General features: G+C 34.4%; 1 protein-coding gene across 1 annotated transcript in view; it reads right to left on the reverse strand.

Annotated features, from left to right (window-relative positions):
- The window catches only part of LOC149563117 (protein N-terminal asparagine amidohydrolase-like), a 171,737-nt gene that overhangs the window by 29,779 nt on the left and 118,097 nt on the right, over window positions 1-23,861 (reverse strand). The window contains exon 9 of the mRNA XM_089828069.1: window positions 20,201-20,253. Coding sequence (XP_089684195.1) covers window positions 20,201-20,253 — 53 coding nt within the window. The remainder of the gene's footprint in view (window positions 1-20,200; window positions 20,254-23,861) is intronic.

The following is a 23,861-nucleotide window of genomic DNA, read 5'->3' on the forward strand; positions in this document are numbered from 1 at the left end:
ACAAACATGGAGATGATGTGATAGTCACTAGTGAAGAAGAGGATACGTCAATTGATATTGAGGAAGTAAGCTAGGCACCAAAGGCCGTTGGGGATGCTTTGCTAGTCGAACCCAATCTAGATTTGGGGAAATGCACTGAACCACTATGGTTAAGATAAATGCTTATGCCAAGAGGCGAGGTGGTGATTGTCCGAACAGTTGAAGATATTCAAGGGTCAGTGTACAAAAATAGTGGCAAAGGTAATTAGAAGCGATGATGAGGGTCACCAAAAAGTTCAAATTGCCATACCAAAGGTTAGCAAGGCAGCGGATGAGATTGTAGCCTAGCAGTATGAGATAGTAGAGCATAACTTGGGAAGAATCACAGATGACATGGAGTGTGAGGAGATGCAAGAAGGCATGGTTTCAATTAGAGAAAGGTTGAGGAAGGCAAACGAAAGGATTGTAAAGTTGGAGGCCAAAAACAAGTATTGGAGTGATTGCCACCCTATCCAACAGTTGCATCAGGCAGCCCTTCCGCAAGACAACGAGAGCAACATAGAAGAGATATCAATTCAGCTGCATGAAACCAAAGATTGGATCAGTGATATAATTCAAGATGGGCAAAATTTCTTGCCTTCCTTTATCTCGACATTCAGTTTATTGGTGGCTATCAGAGACAAATTCAGAACATTTGAAGGGGAGTGGAAGGATTTCCTTCTAGTTAAGAACTTAGCCATTCCCAAGCTACGAGCATTTATTGGGCTACCAGAGAGATATTTGGAAAGAACTAAGTTGGTGGATGAAGGAGGAATGAGTGCAGTGGAGTCTTGGTATGTTGCCTTGACCATCAGATTGAGGATATCTGAAGAGATAAAAATGAGATTGCACAACACAGCCCAAGTGTTGACACTTTCATTTCAACCATGATAAGTGATGTTGGGGTTGCACTTGATTTTGAAGATATCAAAGAAGAGAAAGTCAATGAGACAGAGGTTGGATCGAGATTGGATGAGTTGGGAAAGGTTGTCATCAAGAAGAAGCATTTGGGCACCCTTGCCTCCCTCATTGCCTTTATCAAATATGTGAAGGAATACGAGAAGGATCATGAGAAGACACTACAAGCAGTGAGCAACATGATGAATTCAACTGAGTTCAAGATGAAGCACACACTTTGCCCTCCCATGAAGGAAATTAATGACAGGCTAGCCAAGGTCATCGCCTTGGCTAAAAAGATGAAAGAAAAGGGTAGAATTATATTAGAGGATCATTTGATGTAAGCCCAAGTAGAAAATTATCATTTCTTTTTGGGTAGGATAGATGTTTGATTCTGATTGGCTACCATTTTGGTGCCTTCTTATTGGTTGACACTTTTCCTTTTTTCCATTGGTCCATTGATGAGGTGGTGTCTTCTCATTGGCCGATGGGGTGGTAACCCTAATTAGATCTGTACCATTGGTTGTAATTTTGGCCCCTATATAAGGCCATTTGCTCTCATTTGTAAAGGGTTGAAGAAAATTGTTGCTTAAGATAATAACAAAATTGCTCCTCTTATCATTGTTGTGATTTGCATGGTGATTAAAGACACTTGGTGTTATTGCACGGTTTCTACTTCCAATAGTTAAAGGGTTGAAGAAAATTGTTACTTAAGATAATACCAAAATTGCTTCTCTTATTATTGTTGTGACTTGCATGGTGATAAGAACACTTGGTGTTATTGCATGGTTTCTACTTCCAATAGTTAAAGTTAAATTTCATTGAAGTTGTTAAAGTAGATTTTATTTCAAAAAGTTGTTAAGAGTAAGAGTAGATGGATAGTTGTATGGTGATATTAGTGGATGTTTGATAGGGATCTATAAACTAGGCCACTAGCATCCTAGAGGCTAGTTAGGAAGCCTTGTGTGGTAATCTAGTCATTTTCCCCTTAAATCATTGCATCTGTGGAGATGGAGCCGTTGGTAAGCTTTCATCAAACTTGATCCCCATCCATTTGATAAGCTTTCCATTCATAGGAGTAGTAAAGCAGCAAGTAGTTCAATAGTTGGAATTCATTCTTGGAGAAAGTTTGAAAATTAGAAGCATTGCTGGTGGACATTCCCTCCATCATCACCAACATTATTTGGCGCTAGAATACATTGCAAAGCTACATTCATCAACATCACAGCAAAAGTCCAATATCCTTGAAAGAACAACGTAAACCCGCCTACGTGATTAACTAGTAAATCACATTAATATAACTGAGTTAGTATCCACAAATGTAAGGAATATTGGAGTTTTCCTTATGTTCTTCATGAGTATTTACTTTTCAAGAGAGGGATTGAGAGTTTGATATTCCATATCAAGTATTCAATTGCAATATGTTATGTAGTGGTACAAAACAGACATCAACAATCTGCGATCCACAATCTGAGATCAAGTAATCTGATTAATTGCAGTCTGAAAATATAGTTTATTTCTATCAGAGATCCTATGCATTAACATGGTATCAGAGCCGTCCTAATAAGAAACTCTATTATTCAGAATTAAATCTGAAATCTTAGATTTATAAAATTTAATTTTTATCCTCAAATACAAGATGGTTAATCACGTAAGATTAGAGAATAGACTTGAGGGAGCATCAAACTTTTCATCATGGAAAATTTGAGTCATGATTATATTAAGAGAAATGGAATTAGAAGAGTACATAGAATCAAACAAATCCATTTCTAAAAATGATACAGATAAAACGTCATGGAAAAGACACAACAACAAGGCTATGAAAATTATTATATATTTTGTAAAGGATCATATTCTCCCTTCTATATCCAGTCTTAAAACTGCATTTGAGATGTTTTCTACCATTAAGGACACTTTTGAAATCAAGAATACAAGTAGACTGCTAATTTTAATTCAAAATCTTCTATGCATAAAGATGAATAATGGGGAGTCAATTATGTGCTACTTTCTAAGAATTTTTAAATTAAAAGATCAACTTGCAGCAATTGAAAATCAAGTTGATAAAAAAGAAATTAGCATGATAAATTTAAGAGGACTTCAACTTGCAACAATTGAAAATCAAGTTGATAACAAAGAACTTAGCACGATAGTTTTAAGAGGACTTCCTCTATCTTGGGAAACCTTCATTCGAGGTATAAGCTCCCAACCCGAACTTCCCAAGTTTGAATTACTCAAAAACGAATGCACTAAAGAAGAATCGAGATTAGTTTCAAGAGGATTAAGCATAAATCAAGAGGGAGACATTCAAGCTCTTCATGTAAATTCAAACAAGAAAAGAAAATTCAAACATAATAAAAAGGAATTTGACAAACCTTATAAGAAACAGGATTGGTCAAAAGGAAAATGCTTCAAATGTGACAAAATTGGTCACTCTCTCAACTTCTGTCTAGAACGAAAAAGGATTCAAGCAACACTAGTAGAAGTCGAAGAGAGAGGAAAAGGAAGAAATCCTTGCATTTTATCTAGCTCTCTCAAGTGAATTAAACTAAAAAAAAACACTTGGATTGTATATAGTGGAGCATCTCGACATATTACAAGCTTTAAAGACAAATTTAAAAGCTTCTCAAAATACTCCTCAGAAAAAGTAACCATTGGAGATAATTCTACTCATCCGATTAAAGGTATTGGGTCTTGCTCAATTGATCTAAATTCAGATATTACTGTCCAACTTTAAAATGTTTTATATGTACCTAGCATAAAAAGAAATTTGGTCTCTATCTCTAGCCTCGCTGATCAAGAATTCAGAATCATCTTTCAAGAGGGCAAAGTTCTATCTTGGCCAAAGAATTCTAACATCAAGAAAGCTATATCTATTGGATTCAGAGATAAAAGTTTATATAAACTTTGTTATCAACAAAATTTAGCCCCAAGTCATGAAACTTCAAATTCTTCTAAACTTTGGCACAGGAGATTAGGACATATTCATTTCCGTGCATTGTCGTCAATACAGAAAATTGTAAAAGGATTATCTAGTCTCAAATCTGATCACTTGGGCATTTGCAAAGGATGTGCCCTAGGCAAAACACCAAGAAATCCTTTCATAAAAGTATTCATAAATCAAAATCTGCACTTGAACTTATTGACACTAACCTATGTGGTCCTCTGTCTGTACCATTTTTAAATAGGTGTCTATTATGTAATCTTTATAGATGACTATTCCAGAATAACCTAAGATCTACTTCCTCAAATAAAAGGAATCAATGGAAGTATTATCAAAATTCAAAGAATTCAAAGCTCTAGTTGAAAATCAGTCAAGAAAGAAAATAAAAATACTAAGATCAGACAATGGAGGTGAATACATCTCTGAAATTTACATAGATTTTTGCATTACTCTTGGGATTAAGAGGGAGTTTCTTGTAACATGTAATTCTCAACAGAATGGAGTTGCAGAACATAAAAATAAATCAATTATTGAATCAGTCAGAGCTATGATGCATGACCAAAATCTCCATACTTATTTTTTGGGCAGAAGCATCTAACACTGCAGTTTACATTCAAAATAGATGCCCTCACTCAGTATTAGAAAACACCACTCCTAAAGAAGTATTTATGGGCATCAAACTAGATCTAAGTCACCTAAGAATATTTGATTGCCCTATTTATATTCACATTCTTAAAGATAAAAGAACAAAACTAGAACCATCTAGAAAGAAGCGACTACTTATTGGATACAATGAAACAACCAAAGGCTACAAGATCTATATTCTGGGTCAAAGAACAATTGAGATCAGTAGAGATGTTAAATTTAAAGAAGATACTGCCTTCAACCTTTCTAAGAACAGTGATGAATCATATATAGAACCTGTCACTGAAATAGATGAAGATCACCCAATAGAAAATGAGAGTAAGATTGATATTGAACCTCCTTCACCTACTGTTTCAAATCCTAAGAGTATTGAAAATGCTAACAATAAAAAGAGGCCACTTTGGGCCATGAAAATGACAGAAGAGAATTATGTTGAACCTAATGAAGTAATCAAAGAAAGCAAGAGGACAAGAAATCAGTCTTATTAGGTAGCACTATTAACTGAACTTATCAAATTAGAACCTTCAAATGTTGAAGAAGCCTTATCAAGCGAACCTTGGAAAGAAGCAATGATTGAAGAATATAATTCAATACTAAAATGATGTATGGGATGTTGTACCCAAACTTTAAAACAAATGAGTTGTTTCTTCTAAGTGGCTTTTCAAAATCAAGCATGCACCTAACGGCAACATTGAAAAATACAAAGCCAAATTTGTAGCACGCAATTTCTCATAGAAAGAAGGTATTGATTATGAAGAAACATCTGCCCCAGTTGCTAGATAAACATCTGTCAAGACTATCTTGGCAATTACAGCATCCAAAGGATGGAAAATTCATCAAATGGATGTTAAAACAGAATTCTTAAATGGTGAAATTGAAGAAGTTTATATTAAGCAACCAGAAGGGTTCTTCACTGATGACAGAAAAGCTCACATGTGTAAGTTGAAGAAAGCACTATATGGTCTTAAACGGACTCCCAGAGCATGGTATGAAAGAATAGACAACTATCTAACAAAGTTAAGGTACTCTAAGAATGAAGCTAATCCTAAATTCAAGATAGATCGTGATGACATGATTATTCTTGTATTATATGTTGATGATTTGTTGATAACAAGTGAAGAACATCTTATAAAGAAGTGCAAACAAGAACTAACAACAGAGTTTGATATGAAAGATCTAGGTCTTCTCCACTACTTCCTAGGATTAGAAGTCTGGCAAAAAAGGAAGAACATTTTTTTAAATCAGGGATAATATACTATTGATATTTTGACAAAATTTGGAATGATGGATTGTAAACCAGCTACTACTCCTATGGAAGTCAACCTGCACAAACTGAAGGATGATATGATTAACTCTAAATCTATGGATCGTACTCATTATAGGAAAATTATTGGATCCTTAATGTATTTGGTGAATACTTGTCCTTATATATGTTATGCTACTAACACTTTGAGCCAGTTCATGTGTGCACCGAAGAAGATACATCTAATGGCAGCTAATAATATCTTAAAATATCTAAAAGGAACTATTGACATGGGAATCAGATATGATCAAGTAGAAATCAATCTTCATGAATATTCAGATTTTGATTGGGCAGGCAACTCTATTGAATGTAAAAGTACTTCCGGATGTTGCTTCAGTCTTGGATCGAGGACGATTTCTTTGTTCAACAGAAAACAATCCTCAGTTGCATTAAGCTCTACCAAAGCAGAATACATTGCCTCTTCCTTGGGACCTAGAGAAGCTATATGGTTATGAAAGCTACTAGTTGATTTGTTTAAAAGGCCTTTGAAGCCCACTGTGATTCATTGTGACAATCAGAGTTGTATCAAGCTTTCAGCTAATCCAGTTTTTCACAATCGGTCTAAGTATATTGAAATTCCTTATCACTACATTAGAGACATGGGGGATCGGGGTGTTATCAAACTGGAGTACATCAATACTAATGAGCAAATAGCTGATGTCTTTACCAAGCCTCTTGCTAAAGTGAACTTGAAATACTTCAAAAGAAAACTTGGTATGGTTAAATTGTAATATTGAATATTGAATTTAAATTTTCAATTTATGTGTTTATGCTTCTATGGTTGTTTAGTTGTGTAATGTTCCCACTATAAAATAAATTTTAATTAAGCTATTGTAATTGGGTTGATTGATTTAATATATCTCGGACCCATCTTTATTTTGTTTCCGTAGTTTGTGTTGTCGTCGGCTATCTTTGTACACTCTTGGACAGTTTTCCCTGACAGAGATTTAAGCATGGCTTGTAGGTAGTCATTAGGTATGCAATTTGGATCATTTTCTCTACACTGCGAATTCCTATTGGAGTTCTCTGTGCAGAGAAATAGGTGCACATGTGCGTTAAGTGCACATGTGTTCTCTTAAGCACAAAAACACTCATTTTTTTCCCAAACTTTCCTAGTTTTGACAACTAGATCTTCTCAATTAGAGAACAAAGGCAGGACCCAGAGTCTAGGAAGTGTCCCAAAATGACCCAAGCCCCAGACTAGGGGTCTGGAAAACAAAAATTTTACTAGGGGGTCCCCATTTCTAGGAGAAATGGGGCGTGTGTTGTGAAACCACGACAGGTCTTTCTACCATAGGAGATTGGTTATAAGTTCCTATCTAGAACTACTATGGTCAAATCACCTTGTCGCATAGCAAATATCACTACAACGGAGTCCAAGATGCATTTTTTGGATATTTCTGGTGTTTATTTGATAAATAGTTGGTAATCAAGTGAGTGTCAGATGAAGCTTGGAATAGGGATAATTAATTTGGTGCCATCTTTTTTTAGTTTCCAACTTTCACTTATTTGAGATTTGGCTATTTTAAAGGAGAGCCATATACTTTGCCAAGATATGCTACAGATAAGATCATACTAATAGAATTAGGCAAACAACTCATGGAAGTGCAATTATATCAAAATACTACAAGGTGAAGAATATGGAGGCAGAACTTCAGCTTATCACATTAAAAAGGTTTAAGGCTAGGTATGATTGAGCATTTTGAGAATTTGGGGAATATGTTTGAAGATTTCCCAACATTCACAAAAGATCAAGTTTCCTAACTTGATACTTCAATAACTGGTTTTGTTGCATTCATGACAGAATCTTCTCATCAAGTACCTCTCAGTGCAACTATACAAACTAAAGCATGCTCAGTCACCATGGATATACAATCACAATCAATGTTAATGGTTGCTATTGTCCCTGATTCATCAAATGAAGCTTTTAGTTTGCTTGCTTTGGTTGGGCAAGATCACTATGAAGAGAAGGTTGTATTGCCCCCAAATAATCTTCCTATTAAGTAAACCAAGTCTAAATCTCTGAAAGATAAGATTGTTTCAAGGATCGTAGTTGATTCTAATAAGACTAAATTTGTAGAAGTTGATGAACAATTGGTGACCAAACTAGTTGAAGAACTTAACTCTTTGGATTACAAGTTCACCAAAATCGAACTTGGTAAGCAATCACGATTGGATTGTCTACAAGATGCTCATGATGCACTTGCCAATGTATCAAACAGCAATCACGAGTTGTGGGAGAAGGATAATCAGCTCAAACAGGAGGTTTCTCGCCTCAATGAGGTTATTCATTAATAGTCTTTACAACATGCAGTCACTATGTCTGAAATGCCTCAAGAGAAGTGGATCATGAAAGCGGCAAAATCTTGGTTTCAAAAGGTTGTCTCTAAAGGAGTTCAGGCTATCACAAATGCGGTTAGAATCCTTGAACATATTAGAAGTATTGAAGAGACATTGCATGATCTGATTGCATATCTAAATCAACAAGCTAACACCTTCAAGGAAATTCTGTGATTGGGATGAAATCACCAATTCTGATTTGGATGGCCTAGTTGTAAGTGTTGTTATCCCATCTTGCGAAATGTTCTACAGGTGTCATGGGCTCATGGCTTATAAAAAAGAGACACTGAGGAAACTTGATAAGATTGTCAATCACTTGAAACTGAAGTAATGTGTGACCTAGAACAAATAGGATGTCAAGTTTTTACTGAGCATGACAACTTGATTGCAATAGATGAGGTGACTTCAGAAAATACAATCAAAGTTAATGTTGGTCTAGATTATGAAGATTTTGGTTCTCACACAATGAATAGGTTTTCTTTGTACAAAACCTTAGGAAAGCATCCACATGATTCTCTCGCAGAAAATTATAAAGTTGTAATATTAGCATATGCCGAGGTAGTCAAAATAGAAGCTATATCAAAGACAATGGAAATCTCAGATCTTCCTACAATGTGTGATGTCATCATCAAGTTTAAAGCACTTAAGAACAATGCTTAGGATTGTTTCACTTGTTTCATTTTTCTCTAGGGTCATCTTTGTGCTACTTTGTTGCGCAAACTGGCTCCTAGTATGAGGTCTATGCAGTGGCTGATCTCCCCATGTGGTGGAAAATTTTTTGGCCTACAGCTTGCAACCAATCCCTCATACTAATCTAGAAGTTCTTTCACTTCCTTAGATCCAACATCTCTTCCTTGTTTACTGTCCATGTTCTTATTCACCGTCTCTTTCTTTGTCTTGACAATCAGTCCAAAACATGGTGTATCCTTCCCTTTGATGGTCTGCATAAACTCCTTTTCTCCTACCAACATGACAAAACCTTTGACTGGTTTGTTAGTTGTTTCCTCACGCAAAGGGTTCATGGTGTACTTAAGTCCTCCCTTGGTTATATGGTACACATTGGTCTCTCCCTCATGCCTAGCTTTTACATCATATTGTCAATGTAACATCCCGATTTCCTAAGTCTAAATTAACATCTAACAACTCAAAGAATACAGTTATTACTTCATTTCATAGGAAGACAGTTATATCATTCATCTTCATGTGAATAAGATTTACCGTTAAAAATCAGTTAGACAAAATTTTCTTAACTAAAAACCTGAAATATCATCAGATGAAATTACTACAAAAATTGAAAACCACATACCTCGGAAATTGAGAATGGAATCAAAACTAGGGATGCTTCTACGACCACCCGGGTTAGTCCACAAATACCACTATAACAATATAACATGATGACTATCATCTAAAAACCGTTATTTCAAAATCAAATGATGATTACAAATAAATACCACTATATTTAAAATTAGGGCATCAAATACCACTGTATCAGATTACGGCATCGTTTACCATTGGTTCAGTTAGGGCTATTGATACCGTTGTATCACTTAGGGCTTCCGATACCACAGATTCAATTAGGACTCTTGCTACCGCTGTATCATTTAAGGTTCCAACTATCACTCAATCAATTAGGGCTTCAGATTTCTTTCCTTCCGATTACTTAACTATGACAGTAACTCAAGATTAGAAAATATACTTATATTCGTTATTCATATAAATGAAAAGCAATTCACGAATCTATTTCCTATATCTAAGTGTAAAATAACGATTCACAATGAAATAGCTCAATTTAATCTTACCTCCTCATAAATAAAAGTGATTATACCTATTTCCAATAACAATTGAATGCATAGCTTATCTCTGTCTGACATCTTGGGGAGAGGTGAAATATTGTTAGGGGCTTTACCACCCAACCTCGGACCTCAACTTTAACCCCACACAATCTCTAATGAGAAAGGCACTCCCTACTTGGAATAGGACTTGGAACATCTTTCATCTACCGAACAATCCTGGTATCTACACCACTCGACTTGACAACAGATCCCTTTACCACGACATGCATGCGCTATTAATTATTTATTCAGAATCTGATTTCATGACTTTATTTGCAAGATTAAATGTACACCTCTTCACCATTCATTGGCCTCTCTGCCCGGTGAATTCCTTGGTGTTACTCTAAATATACTTGGAAAATTTTTATAAAGCTTGTGCAATGATGTGGTTTCATATAATCAATCAATTCATTACAACTACTAAGGATTTCATGAGTAATATAAACTCAGGAATATTTAGTGAAGGATCTCATATACACCTCAGATTACAAACAACTAGTATTATGGGTAGATTTCTACTTAACAAACCTAGCCGGCTATGAGTGGGTACTTGAATCAGAAAGAGAAAGATAAGATTTGGAAATTATAATTAAACTATTCTCAACCTAACATTATGTAGCAGCTGTGATAGATATTGAACTCAGCAAGATCAATTCAAGAAAGAAAGAAAGAAATTATGAATATGAAAGCGTATTTGTATTGTTATCATCTCCATCAAATAGTATTTGCCAACAGTCAAGAAGGAAGATTCATGAATCATAAATGCATGTGAGGTAGCCGACTACAATTGGTCTAAATGTGGCTCCTCCATCCTTGGATAACAATCCCAACAAGAAATTGTTTTTTATTCAGAAAGAAGTATGAAGAGCCGACTGTAAACATTTTAGAACTTGGCAAAGGAAACCCATAACCTGCAAGATGTTTTGGTACCTTCCACCCACAGCCAAAACTCTGCTAGCGAGTTGTTTTATCCACTAACTCCAAAACTTGGTATCCAAGGTGTTGGCGGAGCAAGAGAGAAAAGAATGATACAGGTGCAGACAGAATGGAAGTTTTTCTAAGAAAGAGACTCAGGGCTTAAAGTGAAATCACAGTAGACATGGAATGGGTGAAACTGCTAGGTTGATTCATGGCTCACTATAAAGATTTGCCGAGACTCCTCGACTTCCATCGGTTATCAAGAAGACCAATCAAAAACCAATGTAAATTCAAATTTTGAAAAGAAAAGAAATAAAGAGGGAAAGAAAATAAGGAGTTGAAGAGTTTAACTGTATTTTATTATAATAATATGCTCTTATATACGTTCATATAAGTATATCAATGAGGTGACATCATTAGATTATATAATTATAATTTATTGGTGCCATTTCATTTTTATATTTATGTGATCATATTTAAGTGTTTATTATAATGATAAAATTAAGGAAATTCAATACTAAATCTCTAAAGGTATGCATTATATTTTAATTTATTTTATTTTATGTTTTTATTAAATTGTTTCCTTAATAGCTCATGTAGGTCCCACAGATGTATCCTGTTTCAAGTCGTTAGGTCCTCAACCCATTTGCCTAGTGATGGCGATGCTCCCATGCCTAGTTCCTTTCTAACAATGCTTCCCCCCTTCGACATGTTTCCTGTAAGGAAGTTTTCCATAATTAAATTATATTATCATAATAAATTATTTAATCATAACGGTTAACCATCTTCTCAATTCCATGAACTCATGATTAATGATCAACTAACTTGTTATCTTCATTTTGAAATTATAATGTCTAACCATCTTACCAATTCATAGGATTATAACCAAATTAACTGTCAACTAACTTCATGTGAACCTCAACAGCTATATTTTAAATTAGGTCAAAAATTGGGATGTAACAACCAAGGTCTCCCTAATAGGAGATGGCATGCAACCATTTCACAAATATCACACAAAGTACCTTGTCTTTGTACTCTCCTATATTGAATTCTACCCAAACTTGTTCATTCACCAAGGTGTGCTTATCCCTTGTCAACCATGAGGCCCTATATGGATAAGGATGAGGTATTCATTACAACTATAACTTATCAAGCATCTCTATAGAAGCACTATTGTCAATTGAACCAAAATCAACTATAACCCTACATACTTTTCCATTCACCTTACATGTTGTCTTGAACAATGTCTTTCTCTGGGGTGGTTCTTTTGTTGTAGTTGTCTTCAACAAGGTCCTTTGCATCATTAAATGTTCTCCACACGCTAGATCTGCTTGTCTAGTCATTGTAGTATGGTAAGAAGTCTCACTGCCATACCCATCTTCTTGAGTTAATTGCACCCTCCTTTCTCCTCCTTCCTTGTTTGAACCAAGCTTTTTAGGGCACCTAAAAGACTGATGGCCAATCTGATTGCAATTGAAACACTTACTAGTGAAGACACTTGATCCTCTTCCCACAAATCTTCCTCCATTGTTTGACCTTCTTCCTCTGAAACAACCGCTCTAACTGGATTCTCTTGCTTGCTTTGATTTAGGATTCTCATCTATTGCCCTATAGGAAGTTCCTTTGCCATTGAACCTTCCCTTTCCTCTAAAGTTGTTTCCTCTACGTCTTGATTGCTGCTCTCCTCTCCTCCTTTTGTTTTCTTTTACCCTTAGTTCCATTTGATAGCACTTATGTACTATATCTAGTCCAAATAGGCTGATCTCATCTTGGATACTATATTTCAACCCATTTTGATAACTTGCCAACTTTTGCTTCTCACTTCCATTGATCTTTGCTCTAAGGGTCAATCTATGGAACTCCTTAGTGTAAGCACTCACATCCAAATCCCTTTGTCTTAGGTTTTGCAACTTCTTATGCAAGAACAACTCATAGTCCTCAGGCACAAAGTGCCACTTGATTTCCATCTTCATCCTTTTCCATGTGGAAATAGGATTCTTTTCATTGTCTACTCTTTCACTTTGTAAGAAATTCCACCAACTCAAGGCAAGGCCTTTGAGTTTGGATTTTGCCAATTTCACCTTTTGATTCTCTGCCACTTCTTCACAGTCAAAGTAGCTTTCTATGGCCTCTAGCCAATCCATGCATTCTTCTAGATTCATCTTCCCATGAAATATAGGTAGTTCTACCTTGGCTTCTCTCCTTCCTAGTTTTCCAATGACTTCTATTAAACTCTTGTTCTCCAAGTCACCCATGTCTGTTGATTCCTCTTCAAGTTCCTCTTCTCTATCTAATTCATCAGCATTCTTGCCAATACCTCTCATCTCCTCTAGTTTCTTGATCTTTTCTTCCATCTTCTTGGTCTTGGCCATATGCTCCTTCATGATCTTGGCCAATTCAGCATTGGTGACTCTTGAGGGCATCTCCTCCCCAACATCTTCACTATCATCTGCCATCCTTTTCTTCTCCTAAGACCTTTTATGCTCTGATACCACCTAATGCAAAGGTCATAGCAAGAAAAGTGATTTCCACAAACTTTCCTACCCACTTCTCCAAAAGAGGATAATGACTTTCCTCTTTGTAAGGATGGTCTCTAGGGTCTCCAGAGCAACCCCCTAAACTACTCCAACCTACCCCAAGCCTTCCCTAATGCTTGGCTGAGATTTGAAGGTTGAAGTACTTTGTTGGTTTTAGGACCCAAGTCCCTCAAATTGCTGATTTTGTAAAAATCCACCCTAAGCCTCAAACTAACCCTTCCTTTCACTTAGAATGGTGTCCTAGGCACTAAACTAGGGTGTTCCAATAGTTGATTTCATTCCCAACTTCACACAAGTCTCCAAACCCAATTTGGGTTAGTAGGGCAATTAAGCCTCCCTAATTGGTCTTTCCTACTCAACTTCCAAAATCTCCAAAGGACTACCCAAACAAATTACCTTTTCAAATACCCTTTTCAACATTACTCTAGATTCCAATAGATCAAAACCAGACTCTATTCCAGCATCCCCTAACCCCCACCTTCTAATTAGGCTTGGTTTACAAAGCAAGTGCAAGTAGATGGGTACATAGGATGTAATGTCCCCTTGTAAGGTGTGTTAAAAATTTGAGTCAATAAGTATGAATTCTTTACCCTTACTATGGACTACACTCTCGTATACTCCTCAAAGCCTTCGTACTAGACAATTCATGGGTGGGGACAATAATATCTCAATAGAAAATCCTAGATGTCTTGAAGAATAGTTGTATTATGCAATTAATATTAATATCATTACCATCATCAATGGAATAATTTTATGAATGCCCAATGGATATCTTATAACGGTGCTTAAGATCTCTTCTTCATTTGATAAGATTGATTCAAGTATGCTATATGCTCTTGATTCTTAATAGCTTCCTCTAATCTGATAATGAAAAGAATATTTGATAATGTTGTCTTGCAGTTGCTTCAAGCGATTGGTTGTTATTCTTCGATACAAGCCTTCAATGTGTGTAATGGATGTGCTGACAATAGTATAGTATAGCAATCTAATTTTCTTTTAGTTAAATGTATTATTATTTTCTTGCAATACTCTATAATGTTTTAGGCGCAACTTCTCAGCAATAATAGTGTGGATGTTCCAAGTGTATCCACTTGACTATTTGTAGATACAGAGCTTCAGGTGCTATGCATGGATATGTTTGAAATGTAACTCCAACTCTGAATACGTAAGGAGACACAATGTAACTATGTCTACTCCTTTTCCTCGTGATGGTTGTAAGGTCACGTTGGATGGTTATCTGCCCTCGCACTGGTTCTATCCGTGTTATGCAACTACGTTTGGTGACTCCCGCACAAATTTTGATGTCCGCCGTTGGAGTGGGTAGTAATCAACAGGCAAACTGCTTCTTCCCTTGATATTCAAAATCCTCCCTCCTTTCCTCCTCAATACTTTCCCTTCCACGTGGATTGCTAAAGATGATAGACGGCAGATATATAATACAAAAATCTGTGGATGAATACCTCCTTAATCCTCTTTCCTGTGATGTATTTTTGTTCCTCCCCTTCTTACCAGTCATAGCATAGGTATAAATATCATGCTCGGTCCAAGGGTCTCGACCATTGGCCTTGGTCGTGAGCATCGTTCTTGAGTTATAATATATTTACATAACATTTGTTTTATATATCCCTTTTTTATTTATACAATGTTTGTTTATTTATATGTTTTATAATTGAAGATTATTTTTATAATTGTAATGTTTATTACAATAATATTTATTTGTTATAATATTATAATAACACTTATTTAATATATTATTAGGCAGATAAATGTTTAATATAATATTATATTAATAATAGATTATATTGTATTGATTTAATAACATATGATATTATATAATTATGTAGCAATATTATTATTTATTTATTTGGCAATTATATTCATTTATTAAGATTTAAATATTATTATAGTAATAATTGATTATATTACATATTATTTATTATTTAAATATTATATTGATCATTGTGTCATTGTATTAATTAATTTGACCTCTAAGATTGCGGATATCACATAGGATCAGTTTAACCCCCTGGATATGTTCCTATACACTATTTCACACTATTCCCCAGTTTTCATGTTCTGCTGACATGAATTGCTCCCTTAAATGCTTGATGTTGCATTCTCTAGTGTCAAATACATCAAGTTATTTGACCTAGGGCTAGCTAGCAAAAATACCAAACCATGGAGACTAACCACAAATCTCTGGAATCTATTAGTACACATACCCAACTTGCTTTCCCCAAATGGCCATTGAATTCCATTGGTAGAAATTCAAGTTGCGCCTACATCTTTGTCACACACCCTAGAAATGAGGGTTTCTAGAACAACCTGCACAAAAATGGATACAACTTTAATTGGAAATATCACACAACTATGAAACCAAGTGCAATGGTTAAGTACTTCATTCCTCTATCCAACTATGCAACTTGACCCAATTTGCCAATCCGTACAGGTCCGTACAATCATAGAAATCATTGGATTTGATGGTAAATCTTTGTTTTCATTGCTTTTCAATGCCTCAAATATTCATACAATTTCCTCTCTAGTATGAGAGATGTCTAATATTCTTTTATAGGCCTCCCCAAATGGTCACAACAGACCAAGGCCGCTTGTAACCAAAATTTGAAAAGTTGCATCAAAATTGCAACTTTTCAATTATGTAGAATTGACAACTTTTACAACTTTTCACTTAACTAACTCTTAAGACCTTTTGGTTGGTTAGGACAAGTTTGAAATGACTTGTTATGTCCTAACACTCTTATTCTAACCAAACAAACAAGAAAGGTTTGAAATCCTATGATGACTTAAGGAAACCCATGATTTATAATGCATCATTGGATCCCTTAGCCTTACAATTTTGGAGTTTCAAACCACATAGCCCGTTATCTAATTTCTTCTAATCTCCTATGACCTTTCTAGGGAAGTTTCATAGGTCGTTGCTTGGGTGCTCTGCACTAAAGGCAGCTCTAGAGAATTTGTGCAAGCATAACTATGATTTGTAGTACAAGTTTGAAAGAAAGGTGAATACAAATAGCAATTTTTTCCGAAGCTCGGAGTGGTAGTAATTGTGGTGATACAAATTAGAAGTTGTGATTGTAATTTGTGTTGCTATCTTTATTTCATGCTAATCTTGTTTGTATTTAAAGCAAAGTGAACTTAGGAGAAACAATTTGTTCTGAAGTTGTGTCTGAAAGCAATTGTTGTGATAAAAATTAGAAGTTGTGAGTGTAGTTTGTATTGCTTTCTCATATTCACGAATATTATTAGAATTAAGTTATTTTCATGTCTATGAACTGGAATAGTTCATAGGCTTAAAGTTTAGAAATTAGCTATTTTTGGAAGTCAATGTGCCCCAATAGTAGCAATTCACTTTTATAGAATAGAATGAATAGACAATAGATCTAAGTTGGTACACTTTTTAATTAGACTGTGAGTTGGTGTGAGTTTATCGGTATCACTATTTCCAATTTTAAGATAGAAGTGTAGTTAGGAGATCCATCTTGCCCATTACTTATTCCGCAAGTGGATTCTTTCTTGAAACAAGAGGAAAGAATATTGATAACACCCTTAAAAAGTACCTCTAAACTTCTTGCTTTCGTTGAGTTGATCCAAAGAACAATGAGAAGGGGAAGCCTTCCTTTAAGATAGGAGAGACTCTGTCTCATACACTATGGCTAGTACTCCTATTTTGCAAAAGAAGTTATAAAAACTATCAGTTACAAAATATCAACTGAACAAATTTAAAATAATATAAAATTATTTAAATTTAAATTATTTAATATATCTTATTTATTTATTTATTTGATTAGAGAAATATATAGCTAATAGTTTTTATAGAAATTCTGACACAATAAAAATAGAGTTACAATCTTTTAAGGAATTATAACATATTAAATTTTTTGTATTTGTAATTTCTATTTTAAGTATTAGAAATTCTAGCCTTAAAATCATCCAAAGAAAAACTAAAATATACAAATATGTATGTAAAACCAGTAATGAAATTCTTTAATTTTTATTCTAAATGAGAACTAACTAAGAATGAGATTAAACTTCATATTACTTACAAATTTTGTTAGAGGATTAAAGTGCCAATCCTTATTACATGTATCTGAGAGAAAAATTGAAAAGGAAGTTCTTGTTTTTTTTAAACAAAAAAAATGTGGAACTTGTATTCATTATTACAAAGTGCAAAACATTGTAATACTTAACATGTCTAATGTTGTCGATTACATACGAAGCTTTGTCTAAATGCAAATGAATGTTTATAAAACATTTGAAATTTAACAACACTAAAATAAGCTAGAGTTGTAACCATGTCTAATAATTAATCTAAAATATTCACAACTAATCTTATAATTTTTCTACCCTTGTGTTATAGGTTTTGAAGACATGTCATTTGTAATGCAAAGTTGGAGATTCAAATATAAATAATAAGTTATTGTGAATGTTGTGTAACCAATTTGTATTGCAACAACATTTCGCATAACTTTGCCAATGTAAATTGTAACTTGCGCCCCTATATATTCAATCTTCTCTTACATCGTCTATAATCAAAATAATTATACCTACTGAAAGCAATTCCATATCTTTGAAGTTTATCCCATTTTTTAATGATATCTAACTGCATAGCATATCTAACTATCAGCTTAATCACTACACATCATTGGTGCAAGTGCTAGTGTAGATCAAAATCAACTTTATCTCCTTCCAAATCTAACAGTATACATATTTAATATTTTGTAAAACATGCATGGATTCTTTCCTAAGTCATTGCATCCATATGCAGTTTTGTTTTAAAGACTTTATAAATTATGACTCTCCCCTCTTTTAGACCAAATTACTCCTCCACTTACATGCCTCCCAAAGTTATGTCTTTAGGATATAGTCGTCATATAGTTTATTAGATACTCCTATGAATATATATAAATATATCTATTTCATTAATCGATACTTGATAGATTATTATATATATTTACACATTATATTAAATATCTCAGATTTATCTTATGAAATATTTGATTAGTATATATTTTATATTATTATTATATAACTAATAATTATATTATAATAATATTAATATTTGATATATCAACTGTAGTATTTTGATTATTTTATATTATTTTATTATATATATTTTTTTTATTTTTTTTATTATATTTATTAATAGATTCATTTATATTACAATATCATATTATTCATTTATATTATAATATCATATTATTCATTCATTATATAATATAATATTATCAAATGATTATTTAGTTGTTCATTTATTAATTTATTTACTAACTATTACTAATCTAATTGTAATTAACTTATTGAATTTAATCTCAAAAATGCATCATCATAGCACTAATGAATTAAGTAATTGTATGAGTATATAGCCAAGACTTATAATCTAGTATTTCCTCCATCATTCAATCCTAAACCCTCAAACCAAGTCCAATCTCCTGCTAATAGGAGAATCATGTCGCATCCACAATTTAAAAGTAACATAAGTACAACTCATTTATCCAAACTGAATTCAACATTCAATCCTAGGCATCAAATCAATGCATATTTAAACTAAATTTGTAATCTTCACCATCCATCTAATCAAGTCAGTCCTAACCCTCCATCCACCAACCTCAAGCAATTAATCTCTCCTTCCATCCAACTTCAAATTCAATTTCCTCTCAAGCAATCTAGCCTTGCATCCAAAACCAATCTCAACAATCCATTTATCCTCATCAAATCTATAAATCAACCATCCCTAGGCCATTTTAAACTTAAAGAGCAGAAAATTGGAGGGCAAAGAAGTTTGTGCTACTAGATCCCCATGGACTTATATTCATCCTCTCCATCAACAGTGTTGAGAACATCCATGGTATTAAGAGGGTGTTGGCAAAAGATTTGTTTTTCTCTTTTTGTTTGGTTTACATCCCCTTTCACTCTTAACAGAAGTGCAGCTAGATGTTGAAGAGTAGCTTGGAATTTGCATTGTTCTATCTTGATTCTACATTAAGTGTGCAATATTACTCTAATATCCGAACTATAGATCTCATTACTTCATTACTTTCCTAATGTAAATGATTGTGCATGAGCTCCACTAACCTACCTTGGTTTTATATATATGATTTCGATGTTATTTGCAGCTAAAATTAATGTGCTTTCCTCAAAATCTATTTATGTAAATTGAGTTATCTGACCTCATTTTTGGCCAAAGCTAGCTTAGATGACAATAGATTAATTTTTTTTATAAATCACACTGCACTGATAGTCTCTGTGAATAAGTAAACATAATAATACATCAGACATCAGTAGATTTTTTTAATCTATTATCATCTAAGCCATCTTTGGCCAAAAAAGAGGTCAGATAACTCAATTACACACACATATGTATGTATATAATTTCTTTCTTATTTGTAGCTTAAATAAATGTGGTTTCCTCAAAAAATATGTGTATATATGTAAGTTGAGTTACCTGACCTCATTTTTGGCCAACGATGGCTTAGATGACAGTCGATGAAAAAAATATACTAATGTATTATTATGTTTACTTTTTCGCAGAGACTATCAGTGCAGTGTGATGTATAGTAACTCTAGATATTTAGTATCAAAATCTACCCTTGAATGGACTTATTAGTTTACTGACTTTACTTCAGATAACAAATCATATTGACAATGTCCAAATTGTCAAAACATATGAGATGGAAAAAAATCATGAAAGAGTTTTTATGATTTGAAAGGAGAAAGATGTCTGAATAAGCATTGGCAGTCAAGAGCTACATACCGTCTTTCTGATTCTACAAAATCTGGGCTCTCTGCATCAGGCGAAGTTGAACACTGACACAAGAGTTGAGAGTCAGAAAGCTCAAGAAGTTCAGCTGCATAATATTTCCATGTAGGCCTCCTTCCAACATTGAAAAATGAAGATATCTCAGAATTACAAATGTATGCATGATGACTTAATTCATACATTTAAAATATTACATTTTTTGTTGACAGCAGAATAGCATTCCCCATTTAGATAATTTGTTTGAGTGGCAAAAGATCAAAGTAAATCTTATTTTGCAGTATCTCTTCCCCCAAATGGTTAATATTGTGAACTACATCTACAATGTGTGAATTTTTCACTCTTTGAGGTGGGGTGCTCCTCATCCACTCCCAACCCCCCAAGTGAAATTGAGGGGAACAGTTGGATAACTGTCAGAATATTTACAAAGTATGAACAAAGGGCTGTCACTTATAAATTTCACTTCAAAAATGAATTGAATTCTTGACAATAAACATAGAGATGCCAGATACAGAAAACCAGCATTTGCATCCAAGCAATCAGACGAGAAATTATTTTTTGTGTTGACTTTGCGTGAACAGCATAAAAGGTTATACATTTTATAACAGTAAGATATTAGCATGACTTGATACTGCTATGAAATCTATGGAATTATAAATTTATAAAAGATAAAATCAACGCTGTCCAACTATACTGGGTTTTAGTGATTCTGTTTTAAAAATAGCAACTGGCAATTAGATAGTGACAGTCACAATCAGCATACAAAGACACTTTTAAATTTTATCTAGGGTCAAGCATTGCTATGACTTGGAGTACAATCTGACCAAGGCTGATCCATGTAATTTGTTTAAATGCCAAAATGCTACAGAATTAAGAAAAGATTAACTAATCAAATTTGTAATATTTGCTTTTTGTCTTTTGAATGCTAAATATGGAAGAATTAGATGCTATCCATTAACCCAAAATATAAAACAAATGTCAACATGACTATAGCTGAACAGGTATAGAATAAATGATGGGAGAAATACAATTATCATCAAACAGTTTGAGAACAAAAACCAGAGTATTAATGACTGACGATGTATTTCAAGTGATAAAATGGCTTGAAGTCAGAGAAAATAACTGATAAATATTGGATAAACTAGAAAGCATGCCCTACTAGAAATCTACTCTTTCGAGGAAAGACCGTCTCAGTTCACTAAAGAGTGAAGTTAATCATTAATTTTCTTCCTTAATTCAATTTGGTCCAGCTAAGGCAGAATTTTAGCTTCAGCATGGTCATGTTTTTATAAATCGAATGATCTGTCAAAAAAGGGAAGTCAGATTTCTCGGCAGAAACTGGGAAATAATTGTGCAATTTTAAGTGCTGGTAAGAGCTCCTTGTTTCAGAAATAATTGGGTGAAAATATAGGAAATTTGACGACATAAAAATACATGAACCAAACTAAAAATGAAAAAAATGAATTGTTGGTGACCACAAAGAATTTGAAAATGTGAACACTCTAGATTGACCAGGGGATAAGGAGAAATGTATTACACTCATTAATACTTATTATCAGTGACCTTAAGAAAATCCATCACAAAATTGAAGAGTTAAAATGAAACTACAACCTAAAGATTACCTTACCACTTACAAGGGGCAATGACAAATCTATCATAGTATGTATCATATGTTTCCAGCAAACGGCCTTCCCAAGTGGAATCTTCGAATGAAAAGGATACTCTAAGTCTCCGGACAACTTCGTCGGGACATCTTGCACTTCTATCAAAGCTGGCAGGCATTACATTACTAGTGACTGTGTTGACTTGGAGAGATATTCAAATCACAATTACCAAAGCAAAGAATACTTGAGTTCCAATGAAATGGCCAGAAATTGAAAAAAATCAAACTATGTTCAGTGAAACCTGAAATCTAGATGTGAACATAACACATTAAGAAATTGAAGAGCTGTGATTTCCCCCTGTGATGTTTGATAAATGATACCAGGAAAATTGAAAATAGATTTACATGCTGATTAGGTGTGCTAGATTGCTAGTACATAAATGTAATATGTCTTGATGCTCTTAGTTAGGTGGTAAAAGAGGAGAATTCAGATATTTTTTCTTGTTTATTACTTCTTATGTTCTTAAGTTTCCTTATCACTATAAAGATAACTTTTTTAATGATCCATTACCGACATCACTTCCAGGGAGATTAGCTGGCCGTATGGTGTTGTCTGTGTACTGTAGGAAGGTCGTACAGTAATGTGAAAGCAGATTAAACACAACACAAAAGGTCATACGGAAGGTATGAAGCAAGGCCATACGGTGGTGGAGTAATGTCATACAGTAGTGGAGCAGGGTCGTATGGTAGTGTAGCAAGGTCGTACAGTGGTGTAGCAAGGTCGTACAATATTGGAGGAGGTTGTACGGTAGTTGTGGTGGGGGGCCGTACTGATTAGGGAATGTCGTACAGTAGCATGAAACAAAGAAGATGATGGAGGGATGTTTGTATGGGGAGGATGGAAGGGTGTATGGAGTTGAGATATCTGAAGGTGGACAGGTACGGTGGGGAAGAGTGACAAAACAAATATTAATGGAAGTTGAATACACAATACCTTAACCAAACATAGACAAAATCCAATACAAGCAATTGCACATCAATGGAGAATATGTATATTTGCTAAAATGAATATTGTTCAGACTTGCCAGATTTGAGTCAAGAAATACATAGACGGAATAGGGTGAGGATTGAATCCCACCAAAACCGGTGAAAACCAAATAAGGAAGATCTTTCACTTCCAAAATGGCAAAGAATATTGAACTCCAACAGCAATTCGCAGTACAAGGAAAATAATCAAAATCGCATACCAACTACTACCTACACGTCGTGCTTAAATACCCTTTAGAGGAACTGAAAGATCCCTGATGGATCTCTGCTACAAATCTGCTGTAGATTTATTTTATTTATTTATTTTCTGTTTATTAATGTTTTCTTGTAGAACTAGACGGAAATGCAGAAGAGTGTGTTTGTTTTTGTGTTTTTGATGATTATTCCACATAGAAATGAGAAGTAACAAATGGCAAGAAAAGAGTCTAAAAATAAATAACAATATGCAGTAAAGTCAGAGTTGATACAAATCGTACCAGGCAGATTTTTGAATTAAAGAGCCAAATAAAAGATCCAGTACATTTCCTCTAACAATGACGCCACAACTGGCTGATGAAAACGGGCTGATAAGATGCAAGATTCTGCTGCTGAGTAACTGATTTTTCTATGTATCAAAGTGCTGCAAATGACAGAGTACGGCTGCAAGAAATGGCAGTGTATGGCTGTTAGAATTCACTTCCCATACGCCAAAGAACATGCCCAACAAAACAAACTGTAGGCCCAAGCTGAAGTGGCGTCTACCTTCCTCCTGAATACTGTTGAAACTACTGACAAACCAATACCCAATGCTGTTGAGGGTTACGTCCCAGCCAGCAATTACCCTGGGGTTTGCGTCCCAGAATGCAAATCGCTCAAGCAGAGCAAATCTGAAAAGAAGTGTTTGAAAAATATGCATAATCATGAGAAATGGCGCCCATCTCCTTATAACCCCTTGCAAAGCAATTCGAACCCTAAAGTGACCCCCAATTGGCGTTGGCTATAAAAATGAATTAAATCTTATTTTAAAGT

Source organism: Cupressus sempervirens, chromosome 4 (genome assembly GCF_028749045.1).
Source record: "Cupressus sempervirens isolate cs-2001-9-10 chromosome 4, ASM2874904v1, whole genome shotgun sequence".
Classification (NCBI taxonomy): domain Eukaryota; kingdom Viridiplantae; phylum Streptophyta; class Pinopsida; order Cupressales; family Cupressaceae; genus Cupressus; species Cupressus sempervirens.